Source organism: Oncorhynchus masou, chromosome 1 (genome assembly GCF_036934945.1).
Source record: "Oncorhynchus masou masou isolate Uvic2021 chromosome 1, UVic_Omas_1.1, whole genome shotgun sequence".
NCBI lineage: Eukaryota > Metazoa > Chordata > Actinopteri > Salmoniformes > Salmonidae > Oncorhynchus > Oncorhynchus masou.
This window is the reverse complement of record NC_088212.1, coordinates 881,675-896,148: the sequence shown is the minus strand read 5'-3', so window position 1 is coordinate 896,148 and position 14,474 is coordinate 881,675. Positions and strand designations below refer to the sequence as shown.

At 34.8% G+C, this 14,474-nt stretch overlaps 1 protein-coding gene across 1 annotated transcript in view; it reads right to left on the bottom strand.

The window, feature by feature from the left end:
• The window catches only part of LOC135507538 (doublesex- and mab-3-related transcription factor 2-like), a 41,018-nt gene extending 27,371 nt beyond the window's left edge, over nt 1-13,647 (bottom strand). The window contains exons 1-3 of the mRNA XM_064927080.1: nt 13,413-13,647; nt 12,683-13,134; nt 12,006-12,108 (exon numbers count right to left, since the gene is read on the bottom strand). Of these exons, the coding sequence (XP_064783152.1) occupies nt 12,006-12,108; nt 12,683-13,042 (463 nt within the window). The 5' untranslated portion in view covers nt 13,043-13,134; nt 13,413-13,647. The remainder of the gene's footprint in view (nt 1-12,005; nt 12,109-12,682; nt 13,135-13,412) is intronic.
• Nucleotides 13,648-14,474: the final 827 nt, after the last annotated feature.

Sequence of the window (14,474 nt, the reverse complement as noted above, 5' to 3'; positions counted from 1 at the left end):
AAATAAAGCAGGTTAGATTTCAGTCAGATTAGGTTAAACAAAGCAGGTCAGATATCAGACAGATTAGGTTAAATAAAGCAGGTTAGATATCAATGATATTAGGTTAAATAAAGCAGGTTAGATATCAATGATTTAGGTTAAATAAAGCAGGTTAGATATCAATTATATTAGGTTAAATAAAGCAGGTTAGATATCAATGATATTAGGTTAAATAAAACAAGGATAAATATCAGTCAGATTAGGTTAAATAAAGCAGGTTAGATACCAGTCAGAGTAGGTTAAATAAAGCAGGTTAGATATCAGTCAGATTAGGTGAAATAAAACAGGTTAGATATCAATGATATTAGGTTAAATAAAGCAGGTTAGATATCAGTCAGATGAGGTTAAATGAAGCCAATTAGATACCAGATAGATTAGGTTAAATAAAGCAGTTTAGATATCAGTCAAATTAGGTTAAATAAATCAGGTTTGATATCAGACAGAATAGGTTAAATAAAGCAGGTTTGATATCAGACAGATGAGTTTAAATAAAGCAGGTTAGATATCAGACAGATTAGGTTAAATAAAGCAGGTTAGATATCAGACAGATTAGGTTAAATAAAGCAGGTTAGATATCAGACAGATTAGGATAAATGAAGAAGGTTAGATATCAGACAGATTAGTTTAAATAAAGCAGGTTAGATATCAGTCAGATTAGGTTAAATAAGTAGGTAAGGTATCAATGATATTAGGTTTAAATAAAGCAGGTTAGATATCAGTCAGATTCGGTTAAATAAAACAGGTAGATATCCGACAGATTAGGTTAAATAAAGCAGGATATATACCAGTCAGATTAGGTTAAATAAATCAGGTTAGATATCAGTCAGATTAGGTTAAATAAAGCCAGTTAGATATCTGTCAGATTAGGTTAAATAAAGCAGGTTAGATATCAGAATGATTAGGTTAAATAAGCAGGTTAGATATCAGTCAGATTTGATTAAATAAAGCAGGTTAGATATCAGTCAGAATAGGTTAAAAAAAACAAGGATAAATATCAGTCAGATTAGGTTAAATAAAGCAGGTTAGATATCAATGATATTAGGTTAAATAAAGCAGGTTAGATATCAGTCAGATTAGGTTAAATAAAGCAGGTTAGATATCAGTCAGATTAGGTGAAATAAAACAGGTTAGATATCAGTCAGATTCAGTTAAATAAAGCAGGATAGATACCAGTCAAATTAGGTTAATTAAATAAATCAGGTTAGATATCAGTCAGATTAGGTTAAATAAAGCAGGTTAGATATCAGTCAGATTAGGTTAAATAAAACAGGTTAGATATCAGACAGATTAGGTTAAATAAAACAGGTTAGATATCAGTCAGATTAGGTTAAATAAAACAAGGATGAATATCAGTCAGATTAGGTTAAATAAAGCAGGTTAGATATCAGTCAGATTAGGTTAAATAAAGCAGGTTAGATATCAGTCAGATTAGGTTAAATAAAACAGGTTAGATATCAGACAGATTAGGTTAAATAAAACAAGGATGAATATCAGTCAGATTAGGTTAAATAAAGCAGGTTAGATATCAGTCAGATTAGGTTAAATAAAGCAGGTTAGATATCAGTCAGATTAGGTTAAATAAAACAGGTTAGATATCAGACAGATTAGGTTAAATAAAGCAGGTTAGATATCAGACAGATTAGGTTAAATAAAGCAGGTTAGATATCAGACAGAATATGTTAAATAAAGCAGGTTAGATATCAGTCAGATTAGGTTAAATAAAGCCAGTTAGATATCTGTCAGATTAGGTTAAATAAAGCAGGTAAGATATCAATGATATTAGGTTAAATAAAACAAGGATAAATATCAGTCAGATTAGGTTAAATAAAGCAGGTTAGATACCAGTCAGAGTAGGTTAAATAAAGCAGGTTAGATATCAATCAGATTAGGTGAAATAAAACAGGTTAGATATCAGTCAGATTCAGTTAAATAAAGCAGGATAGATACCAGTCAAATTAGGTTAAATAAATCAGGTTAGATATCAGTCAGATTAGGTTAAATAAAGCAGGTTAGATATCTGTCAGATTAGGTTAAATAAGCAGGATAGATATCAGACAGATTAGGTTACATAAAGCAGGTTGGATATCAGTTAGATTCGGTTAAATAAAACAGGTTAGATATCAGTCAGATTAGGTTAAATAAAACAAGGATAAATATCAGTCATTTTAGGTTAAATAAAACAAGGATAAATATCAGTCAGATTAGGTTAAATAAAGCAGGTTAGATATCAATGATATTAGGTTAAATAAAGCAGGTTAGATATCAGTCAGATTAGGTTAAATAAAGCAGGTTAGATATCAGTCAGATTAGGTTAAATAAAACAGGTTAGATATCAGACAGATTAGGTTAAATAAAGCAGGTTAGATATCAATGATATTAGGTTAAATAAAGCAGGTTAGATATCAGTCAGATTAGGTTAAATAAAGCAGGTTAGATATCAGACAGATTAGGTTAAATAAACAGTTTAGATATCAGACAGATTAGGTTAAATAAAGCGGGTTAGATATCAGACAGATGAGGTTAAATAAGCAGGTTAGATATCAATGATATTAGGTTAAATAAAGCAGGTTAGATATCAGACAGATTAGGTTAAATAAAGCAGGTTAGATTTCAGTCAGATTAGGTTAAACAAAGCAGGTTAGATATCAGACAGATTAGGTTAAATAAAGCAGGTTAGATATCAATGATATTAGGTTAAATAAAGCAGGTTAGATATCAATGATTTAGGTTAAATAAAGCAGGTTAGATATCAATGATTTAGGTTAAATAAAGCAGGTTAGATATCAATTATATTAGGTTAAATAAAGCAGGTTAGATATCAATGATATTAGGTTAAATAAAACAAGGATAAATATCAGTCAGATTAGGATAAATAAAGCAGGTTAGATACCAGTCAGAGTAGGTTAAATAAAGCAGGTTAGATATCAGTCAGATTAGGTGAAATAAAACAGGTTAGATATCAATGATATTAGGTTAAATAAAGCAGGTTAGATATCAGTCAGATTAGGTTAAATAAAACAGGTTAGATATCAGACAGATTAGGTTAAATAAAAGAGGTAAGATATCAGACAGATTAGGTTAAATAAAGCAGGTTAGATATCAATGATATTAGGTTAAATGAAGCAGGTTAGATATCAGACAGATTAGGTTAAATAAAGCAGGTTAGATATCAGTCAGATTAGGTTAAATAAAACAGGTTAGATATCAGACAGATTAGGTTAAATAAAGCAGGTTAGATATCAATGATATTAGGTTAAATAAAGCAGGTTAGATATCAGTCAGATTAGGTTAAATAAAGCAGGTTAGATATCAGTCAGATTAGGTTAAATAAAAGAGGTAAGATATCAGACAGATTAGGTTAAATAAAGCAGGTTAGATATCAATGATATTAGGTTAAATGAAGCAGGTTAGATATCAGACAGATTAGGTTAAATAAAGCAGGTTAGATATCAGTCAGATTAGGTTAAATAAAACAGGTTAGATATCAGACAGATTAGGTTAAATAAAGCAGGTTAGATATCAATGATATTAGGTTAAATAAAGCAGGTTAGATATCAGTCAGATTAGGTTAAATAAAGCAGGTTAGATATCAGACAGATTAGGTTAAATAAACAGTTTAGATATCAGACAGATTAGGTTAAATAAAGCGGGTTAGATATCAGACAGATGAGGTTAAATAAGCAGGTTAGATATCAGACAGATTAGGTTAAATAAAGCAGGTTAGATATCAATGATATTAGGTTAAATAAAGCAGGTTAGATATCAGACAGATTAGGTTAAATAAATCAGATTAGATATCAGACAGAATATGTTAAATAAAGCATGTTAGATATCTGTCAGATTAGGTTAAATAAGCAGGATAGATATCAGACAGATTAGGTTAAATAAAGCAGGTTAGATATCAGTCAGATTCGGTTAAATAAAGCAGGTTAGATATCAGTCAGATTAGGTTAAATAAAACAGGTTAGATATCAATCAGATTAGGTTAAATAAAGCAGGTTAGATATCAGTCAGATTAGGTTAAGTAAAGCAGTTTGGATATCTGTCAGATTAGGTTAAATAAGCAGGATAGATATCAGACAGATTAGGTTAAATAAAGCAGGTTAGATATCAGTCAGATTCGGTTAAATAAAACAGGTTAGATATCAGTCAGATTAGGTTAAATAAAACAAGGATAAATATCAGTCAGTTTAGGTTAAATAAAACAAGTATAAATATCAGTCAGATTAGGTTAAATAACGCAGGTTAGATATCAATGATATTAGGTTAAATAAAGCAGGTTAGATATCAGTCAGATTAGGTTAAATAAAGCAGGTTAGATATCAGTCAGATTAGGTTAAATAAAAGAGGTAAGATATCAGACAGATTAGGTTAAATAAAGCAGGTTAGATATCAATGATATTAGGTTAAATGAAGCAGGTTAGATATCAGACAGATTAGGTTAAATAAAGCAGGTTAGATATCAGACAGAATATGTTAAATAAAGCAGGTTATATATCAGTCAGATTAGGTTAAATAAAGCAGGTTAGATATCAGTCAGATTTGGTTAAATAAAGCAGGTTAGATATCAGTGATATTAGGTTAAATAAAGCAAGTTAGATATCAGACAGATAAGGTTAAATAAAGCAGGTTAGATATCAATAATATTAGGTTAAGTAAAGCAAGTTATATATCAGTCAGATTAGGTTAAATAAAGCAGGTTAGATATCAGACAGATTAGGTTAAATAAAGCAGGTTAGATTTCAGTCAGATTAGGTTAAACAAAGCAGGTTAGATATCAGACAGATTAGGTTAAATAAAGCAGGTTAGATATCAATGATATTAGGTAAAATAAAGCAGGTTAGATATCAATGATTTAGGTTAAATAAAGAAGGTTATATATCAATTATATTAGGTTAAATATAGCAGGTTAGATATCAATGATATCAGGTTAAATAAAGCAGGTTAGATATCAATGATATTAGGTTGAATAAAGCAGGTTAGATATCAGTCAGATTAGGTTAAATAAAACAGGTTAGATATCAGACAGATTAGGTTAAATAAAGCAGGTTAGATATCAATGATATTAGGTTAAATAAAGCAGGTTAGATATCAGACAGATTAGGTTAAATAAAGCAGGTTAGATATCAGACAGAATATGTTAAATAAAGCAGGTTAGATATCAGTCAGATTATGTTAAATAAAGCAGGTTAGATATCTGTCAGATTAGGTTAAATAAGCAGGTTAGATATCAGACAGATTAGGTTAAATAAAGCAGGTTAGATATCAGTCAGATTCGGTTCAATAAAGCAGGTTAGATATCAATGGTATTAGGTTAAATAAAGGACGTTAGATATCAGTCAGATTAGGCTAAATAAAGCAGGTTAGATATCAGTCAGATTAGGTTAAATAAAACAGGTTAGATATCAGACAGATTAGGTTAAATAAGCAGGATAGATATCAGACAGATTAGGTTAAATAAAGCAGGTTAGATATCAGTCAGATTCGGTTAAATAAAACAGGTTAGATATCAGTCAGATTAGGTTAAATAAAACAAGGATAAATATCAGTCAGCTTAGGTTAAATAAAGCAAGGATAAATATCAGTCAGATTAGTTTAAATAAAGCAGGTTAGATATCAATGATATTAGGTTAAATAAAGCAGGTTAGATATCAGTCAGATTAGGTTAAATAAAGCAGGTTAGATATCAGTCAGATTAGGTTAAATAAAACAGGTAAAATATCAGACAGATTAGGTTAAATAATGCAGGTTAGATATCAATGATATTAGGTTAAATAAAGCAGGTTAGATATTAGTCAGATTTGGTTAAATAAAGAAGGTTAGATATCAGACGGATTTGGTTAAATAAAGCAGGTTAGATATCAGTCAGATTAGGTTAAATAAAACAAGTTAGATATCAGACAGATTAGGTTAAAAAAAGCAGGTTAGATATCAATAATATTAGGTTAAATAAAGCAGGTTAGATATCAGTCAGATTTGGTTAAATAAAGCAAGTTAGATATCAGACAGATTAGGTTAAATAAAGCAGGTTAGATATCAATAATATTAGGTTAAATAAAGCAGGTTATATATCAGTCAGATTAAGTTAAATAAAGCAGGTTAGATATCAGACAGATTAGGTTAAATAAAGCAGGTTAGATTTCAGTCAGATTAGGTTAAATAAAGCAGGTTTGATATCAAGATATTAGGTTAAATAAAGCAGTTTAGATATCAATCAGATTAGGTTAAATAAAGGACGTTAGATATCAGTCAGATTAGGCTAAATAAAGCAGGTTAGATATCAGTCAGATTAGGTTAAATAAAACAGGTTAGATATCAGTCAGATTAGGTTAAATAAAGCAGGTTAGATATCAGTCAGATTAGGTTAAGTAAAGCAGGTTAGATATCTGTCAGATTAGGTTAAATAAGCAGGATAGATATCAGACAGATTAGGTTAAATAAAGCAGGTTAGATATCAGTCAGATTCGGTTAAATAAAACAGGTTAGATATCAGTCAGATTATGTTAAATAAAACAAGGATAAATATCAGTCAGTTTAGGTTAAATAAAACAAGGATAAATATCAGTCAGATTAGGTTAAATAAAGCAGGTTAGATATCAATGATATTAGGTTAAATAAAGCAGGTTAGATATCAGTCAGATTAGGTTAAATAAAGCAGGTTAGGTATCAGTCAGATTAGGTTAAATAAAGCCAATTAGATATCAGACAGATTAGGTTAAATAAAGCAGGATAGATATCAATGATATTAGGTGAAATAAAGCAGGTTTGATATCAAGATATTAGGTTAAATAAAGCAGTTTAGATATCAATCAGATTAGGACATCCGATCCTCGTTTGCTAAGTCAAACGACACCGCTGATTCTGCTCACACTGCCCTACCCTGTGCTCTGACCTCTTTCTCCCCTCTCTCTCCAAATGAAATCTCGCTTCTTGTGACGGCCGGCCGCCCAACAACCTGCCCGCTTGACCCTGTCCCCTCCTCTCTTCTCCAGACCATTTCCGGAGACCTTCTCCCTTACCTCACCTCGCTCATCAACTCATCCCTGACCGCTGGCTACGTCCCTTCCGTCTTCAAGAGAGCGAGAGTTGCACCCCTTCTGAAAAAACCTACACTCGACCCCTCCGATGTCAACAACTACAGACCAGTATCCCTTCTTTCTTTTCTCTCCAAAACTCTTGAACGTGCCGTCCTTGGCCAGCTCTCCCGCTATCTCTCTCAGAATGACCTTCTTGATCCAAATCAGTCAGGTTTCAAGACTAGTCATTCAACTGAGACTGCTCTTCTCTGTATCACGGAGGCGCTCCGCACTGCTAAAGCTAACTCTCTCTCCTCTGCTCTCATCCTTCTAGACCTATCGGCTGCCTTCGATACTGTGAACCATCAGATCCTCCTCTCCACCCTCTCCGAGTTGGGCATCTCCGGCGCGGCCCACGCTTGGATTGCGTCCTACCTGACAGGTCGCTCCTACCAGGTGGCGTGGCGAGAATCTGTCTCCTCGCCACGCGCTCTCACCACTGGTGTCCCCCAGGGCTCTGTTCTAGGCCCTCTCCTATTCTCGCTATACACCAAGTCACTTGGCTCTGTCATAATCTCACATGGTCTCTCCTATCATTGCTATGCAGACGACACACAATTAATCTTCTCCTTTCCCCCTTCTGATGACCAGGTGGCGAATCGCATCTCTGCATGTCTGGCAGACATATCAGTGTGGATGACGGATCACCACCTCAAGCTGAACCTCGGCAAGACGGAGCTGCTCTTCCTGCCAGGGAAGGACTGCCCGTTCCATGATCTCGCCATCACGGTTGACAACTCCACTGTGTCCTCCTCCCAGAGCGCTAAGAACCTTGGCGTGATCCTGGACAACACCCTGTCGTTCTCAACTAACATCATGGCGGTGGCCCGTTCCTGTAGGTTCATGCTCTACAACATCCGCAGAGTACGACCCTGCCTCACACAGGAAGCGGCGCAGGTCCTAATCCAGGCACTTGTCATCTCCCGTCTGGATTACTGCAACTCGCTGTTGGCTGGGCTCCCTGCCTGTGCCATTAAACCCCTACAACTCATCCAGAACGCCGCAGCCCGTCTGGTGTTCAACCTTCCCAAGTTCTCTCACGTCACCCCGCTCCTCCGCTCTCTCCACTGGCTTCCAGTTGAAGCTCGCATCCGCTACAAGACCATGGTGCTTGCCTACGGAGCTGTGAGGGGAACGGCACCGCAGTACCTCCAGGCTCTGATCAGGCCCTACACCCAAACAAGGGCACTGCGTTCATCCACCTCTGGCCTGCTCGCCTCCCTACCACTGAGGAAGTAAAGTTCCCGCTCAGCCCAGTCAAAACTGTTCGCTGCTCTGGCCCCCCAATGGTGGAACAAACTCCCTCACGACGCCAGGACAGCGGAGTCAATCACCACCTTCCGGAGACACCTGAAACCCCACCTCTTCAAGGAATACCTAGGATAGGATAAAGTAATCCTTCTCACCCCCCCCCCCCTTAAATTATTTAGATGCACTATTGTAAAGTGGCTGTTCCACTGGATGTCAGAAGGTGAATTCACCAATTTGTAAGTCGCTCTGGATAAGAGCGTCTGCTAAATAACTTAAATGTAATGTAATGTATGTTAAATAAAGCACGTTAGATATCAGTCAGATGAGGTTAAATAAAGCAGGTTAGATATCAGTCAGATTAGGTTAAATTAAACAGGTTAGATATCAGTCAGATTAGGTTAAATAAAGCAGGTTAGATATCAGTCAGATTAGGTTAAGTAAAGCAGGTTAGATATCTGTCAGATTAGGTTAAATAAGCAGGATAGATATCAGACAGATTAGGTTAAATAAAGCAGGTTAGATATCAGTCAGATTCGGTTAAATAAAACAGGTTAGATATCAGTCAGATTAGGTTAAATAAAACAAGGATAAATATCAGTCATCTTAGGTTTAATAAAACAAGGATAAATATCAGTCAGATTAGGTTAAATAAAGCAGGTTAGATATCAATGATATTAGGTTAAATAAAGCAGGTTAGATATCAGTCAGATTAGGTTAAATAAAGCAGGTTAGAAATCAGTCAGATTAGGTTAAATAAAACAGGTAAGATATCAGACAGATTAGGTTAAATAAAGCAGGTTAGATATCAATGATATTAGGTTAAATTAAGCAGGTTAGATATCAGACATATTAGGTTAAATAAAGCAGGTTAGATATCAGACAGAATATGTTAAATAAAGCAGGTTATATATCAGTCAGATTAGGTTAAATAAAGCAGGTTAGATATCAATGATATTAGGTTAAATAAACAGGTTATATATCAGTCAGATTAGGTTAAATAAACAGGTTAGATATCAGTCAGATTAGGTTAAATAAAGCAGGTTAGATATCAGACATATTAGGTTAAATAAGCAGGTTAGATATCAGACAGATTAGGTTAAATAAAGCAGGTTAGATATCAATGATATTAGGTTAAATAAAGCAGGTTAGATATCAGACAGATTAGGTTAAATAAATCAGGTTAGATATCAGACAGAATATGTTAAATAAACCAGGTTAGATATCAGTCAGATTTTGTTAAATAAAGCAGGTTAGATATCAGTCAGATTTGGTTAAATAAAGCAGGTTAGATATCAGTGATATTAGGTTAAATAAAGCAAGTTAGATATCAGACAGATTAGGTTAAATAAAGCAGGTTAGATATCAATAATATTAGGTTAAATAAAGCAGGTTATATATCAGTCAGATTAGGTTAAATAAAGCAGGTTAGATATCAGACAGATTAGGTTAAATAAAGCAGGTTAGATTTCATTCAGATTAGGTTAAATAAAGCAGGTTAGATATCAGACAGATTAGGTTAAATAAAGCAGGTTAGATATCAATGATATTAGGTTAAATAAAGCAGGTTAGATATCAATGATATTAGGTTAAATAAAGCAGGTTAGATATCAATTATATTAGGTTAAATAAAGCAGGTTAGATATCAATGATATTAGGTTAAATAAAGCAGGTTAGATATCAATGATATTAGGTTAAATAAAGCAGGTTAGATATCAGACAGATTAGGTTCAATAAACAGGTTAGATATCAATCAGATTAGGTTAATTAAATAAAGCAGGTTAGATATCAATCAGATTAGGTTAATTAAATAAAGCTTGGTAAAACATAGAAAGTATTGAACATAAGACAAATTGTGTACGTCTTTTCCACTTTAAAGCATTTTACAAAACATCTCAAAAAGTATTGTGCCTGCTTAGTTCTATCTGATACCTATAAAATAAAGACATTGTAACAAGTCTGAGAGAGAGAAAATATCAAGGAGATAAACAAGTATCCAACGCCTGTTCATTCAGTAAAACCATCACTTGTAAACAGGGTAAAGTAGTCTCCTGCTTTATCTGAGAATAGAATTGCATTGCATAGGATAAAATAGAAGAGGAAAGGATAGGATAGGACAAGATAAAATAGAATAGGAAAGGCTAGGTTAGGACAGGATCAAATAGAAGAGGAAAGGATAGGATAGGACAATATGAAATAGAATAGGAAAGGCTAGGTTAGGACAGGATAAAATAGAAGAGAAAAGGATAGGATAGGACAATATGAAATAGAATAGGAAAGGCTAGGTTAGGACAGGATCAAATAGATGAGGAAAGGATAGGATAGGACAATATGAAATAGAATAGGAAAGGCTAGGTTAGGACAGGATCAAATAGAAGAGAAAAGGATAGGATAGGACAATATGAAATAGAATAGGAAAGGCTAGGTTAGGACAGGATAAAATAGAAGAGAAAAGGATAGGATAGGACAATATGAAATAGAATAGGAAAGGCTAGGTTAGGACAGGATCAAATAGATGAGGAAAGGATAGGATAGGACAAGATAAAATAGAATAGGAAAGGCTAGGTTAGGACAGGATCAAATAGATGAGGAAAGGATAGGATAGGACAAGATAAAATAGAATAGGAAAGGCTAGGTTAGGACAGGATAAAATAGAAGAGGAAAGGATAGGATAGGACAAGATAAAATAAAATAGAAAAGGCTAGGTTAGGACAGAATAAACAGAAGAGGAAAGGCTAGGACAGGATAGGACAGGATAAACAGAAGAGGAGAGGATCGGAGAGGTGAGGATAAAATAGAATAGAATAGGAAAGGATAGGATAGGATAGGACAGGATATTTTTATTTTTATTTACCTTTATTTAACCAGGCAAGTCAGTTAAGAACAAATTCTTATTTTCAATGACGGCCTAGGAACAGTGGGTTAACTGCCTGTTCAGGGGCAGAATAAACAGGATAAACAGAATAGGAAAGGATAGACTAGTATAGAACAAAATAGAATAGAATAGAATCAGATAGAATGGTATAGGACAAAATAGAATATAATAGAATATGATAGAATGGTATAGGACAAAATAGAATATAATAGAATATGATAGAATGGTATAGGACAAAATAGAATAGAATAGAATGGTTTAGGACAAAATAGAACAGAATAGAATATGATAGAATGGCATGGGACAAAATAGAATTGTATAAGACAAATTGGAATATGATAGAATACAATAGAATACAATAGTATAGGATAGAAAAGTATAGAATGTAATATTATATAATAGAATAGCATAGAATACAATAGTATAGGATAGAAAGTATAGAATATAATATTATAGGGTAGAATAGAATAGTATAGGATAGAATAGAATAGAAGTGTATAGGATAGAATAGGATAGAGTAGAATACTATAGGATAGAATATAATAGAAGAGTATAGGATAGAATAGTATAGGACAAAATAGAATAGAATAGGATAGAATACAATAGTGTAGAATACAAAAGTATAGGATAGAATGGTATAGAATAGAATATTATAGAATAGAATAGTATATGATAGAATAGAATAGGATAGAACAAAACTGAAAAGTATTCAATAGTTTAGGATAGGATCGACTAGACAAGACTAGAATAGACTACAACTGTGTTACCTTCCAGAATGCTCTTAGCCAGCATCGTTGATGGTCTGATGTGTCTCTGGTAAATAGCTCTTCTCTCTGCTGGAATCTGCTTCCCACAAATTCCCTTTTTATCCTGATAAAATTACAGAAATAAAACTATTTGAATCGTGATTTCAGAGGCCTTATTCGTTTGATACCAGTCCCAAGGTGTTGAAAAGATTAGATAAGTGATACCAAGAGGCTACTTATAATATAAATAAATTATTAATGTATTATTCTTATTATGCTTTCATCAGCCCATTCTGAGTTCATCACCCTAGCATGTTATTGTGTTATGTGAGGAAATAAATAATATAACTCTACTAAACTAAAACTAAACGTTTTAAAATATTTTCTGTGTTAGACTTTGCTGCTACTTCCTCTGTCTGTCCTGATCATTTCGATGCATAAGACCGAAACGGGACATGACTTCAATTTAGGCCCTTTTTACAATGTTTTTACAGTGTAAAAATGAGATATGTTTCTCGTCAATGAAGACAGTTGGAATACATTTTAAATTAAAATTATTTTAAGATACAGTTTTGGCATCATTGCTTGCAATAAAGTTGCATGTTAAACCAACGCGTTTTACACCCTCTCCAAAGACTGAAAAAACACACGCACCTTAATTGAATAACAGTATAATTTATTAGAATCCAAACACACACCTCTGTAGCTTGTTGTCTCCGTAGTGCCACCTGAGCCGCCATGACCCGCTGTCTCTCCACCACCAGAAGACAGTTGGCACACTGGCAGTCCCTCCAGCGGCAGAACCGCTTATGCCCCTTCAGACACGACACCACTCCATGGTTTCTGCAGCGGGCACACTTCGGCGTCCGGCTTAGCTTCCGCTGTTCACCGGACCCCTGGCTGGCGGTGCCCGGCTTGTCATCTCCCTTGGCCCGCGGCTCGTTGTCTCCTGCGCAGGACAGAGAGGAGCTGTAGTCCGGCTGGTCCTGGTCGTCACTTTCGGTCTCCAGACTCTCCACGTCGATCTCAAACTCTGCACCGGTGATATCCGTCGTCATGTCTGTTGCCTGTCTCCCGGTGCCTCGTGCCTACCGTCCTATCTCCAAGGTTCTGGCTCACGCGGCGGTTAGTTCAATACAGTCAATACAGTCTGAAATAAAAGGTGAATTCACCAATTTGTAAGTCGCTCTGGATAAGAGCGTCTGCTAAATGACTTAAATGTAAATGTAATGATAAAATAATATATCTGTCATTAAAATCCCTATGGAATGATGTTCCACATTGTGCGCCCTATGGATGACAGTTTAATAAATGTCCAATAACCATATAAATTAGTAATAAACAGAGAAATAATAACAGCATATGTTCCCTCCAATCTATGAAGTGTGAAAAACGAGTAAGATGAATGGGTAAACCAGTTAGACTTACTTCAATGCAGGCAGGCAACTCCAGAAAAGATTCAAAGTTCCTTCCAACATCTACTCCTTATTGCAGTTTGTCTCTAGTCAGTGCGCTCCGAACTGATGAACTTGTCTGTAAAACAGCACTGACAGACACCGCTGACAATCAGTTTAATTGTTGCTCAATGTACCGCGGAACAGAGAGAGATATCCCAGCGATAAATACAGACGTTGTTCTGACGTGGTCTGTCACTCTGGTCCGCTCCACGGTTTTCTTCCAGGCTTGAGCCAGAGCACCATCCATATGAAGAATGTGGGTGCGAGTGGATTCCATCGTGATTGGCTCGTTTTCAACCCCTCGACCCTATTGGCTGTTCACGACTTTCTCTTTGTTGATGGAATTGTTGTAATGGCGCGGAGTTACAATCTAAACAAAACGAGGAAATGATTCATCAACATATTGGAGAGCAGAAAGCAAGAGAGAGAGGCTATGAGGCTATATAGAGGGCTTGATAGTGGCCTCGTGCGTAATGACAGCCTGTAGCATAGGCCTCATATTCAATGGTAATAACTTGAAGCTCTTATCAATTCATTGAGTGTAGCAACGTTGTCTGACATAAGATACGATTCCATCCAATTGGTGCCAGATTTTCATGCGAATATTCAAAAATTCGCGTAAAAATATCCATCAAATTGACTTGCTGCTGAAAACATGATGTGCGGGATGAGGTAGTGCACATACAAATGACTTTTGTGGTTAAATTCCCATGTACCGAATAAAAAAAATACACGTTAAATGGGTTTCCATCGCATTTTCAACTCTACAAATGGTTTTGTCACCAAAAATGTTGCGTTATATAGCAAATGTGCTCTAGCCAACAGCTCGCAGATAAATTGTGGGTACGGTACACAATGAGATTATTATGGACAACATGGCAAAATTATTTTTATTTGTCAACCTCATCACCGTGCATTTTCACCACCCTGTGAAGTTCATCATAATGTATTTAATATGTAGCCTATTAGCTTAAACCGCATGCTTTCCCGAGTCGTAGTGGGAGGACGACACGAAATACTATCACCACTTGAC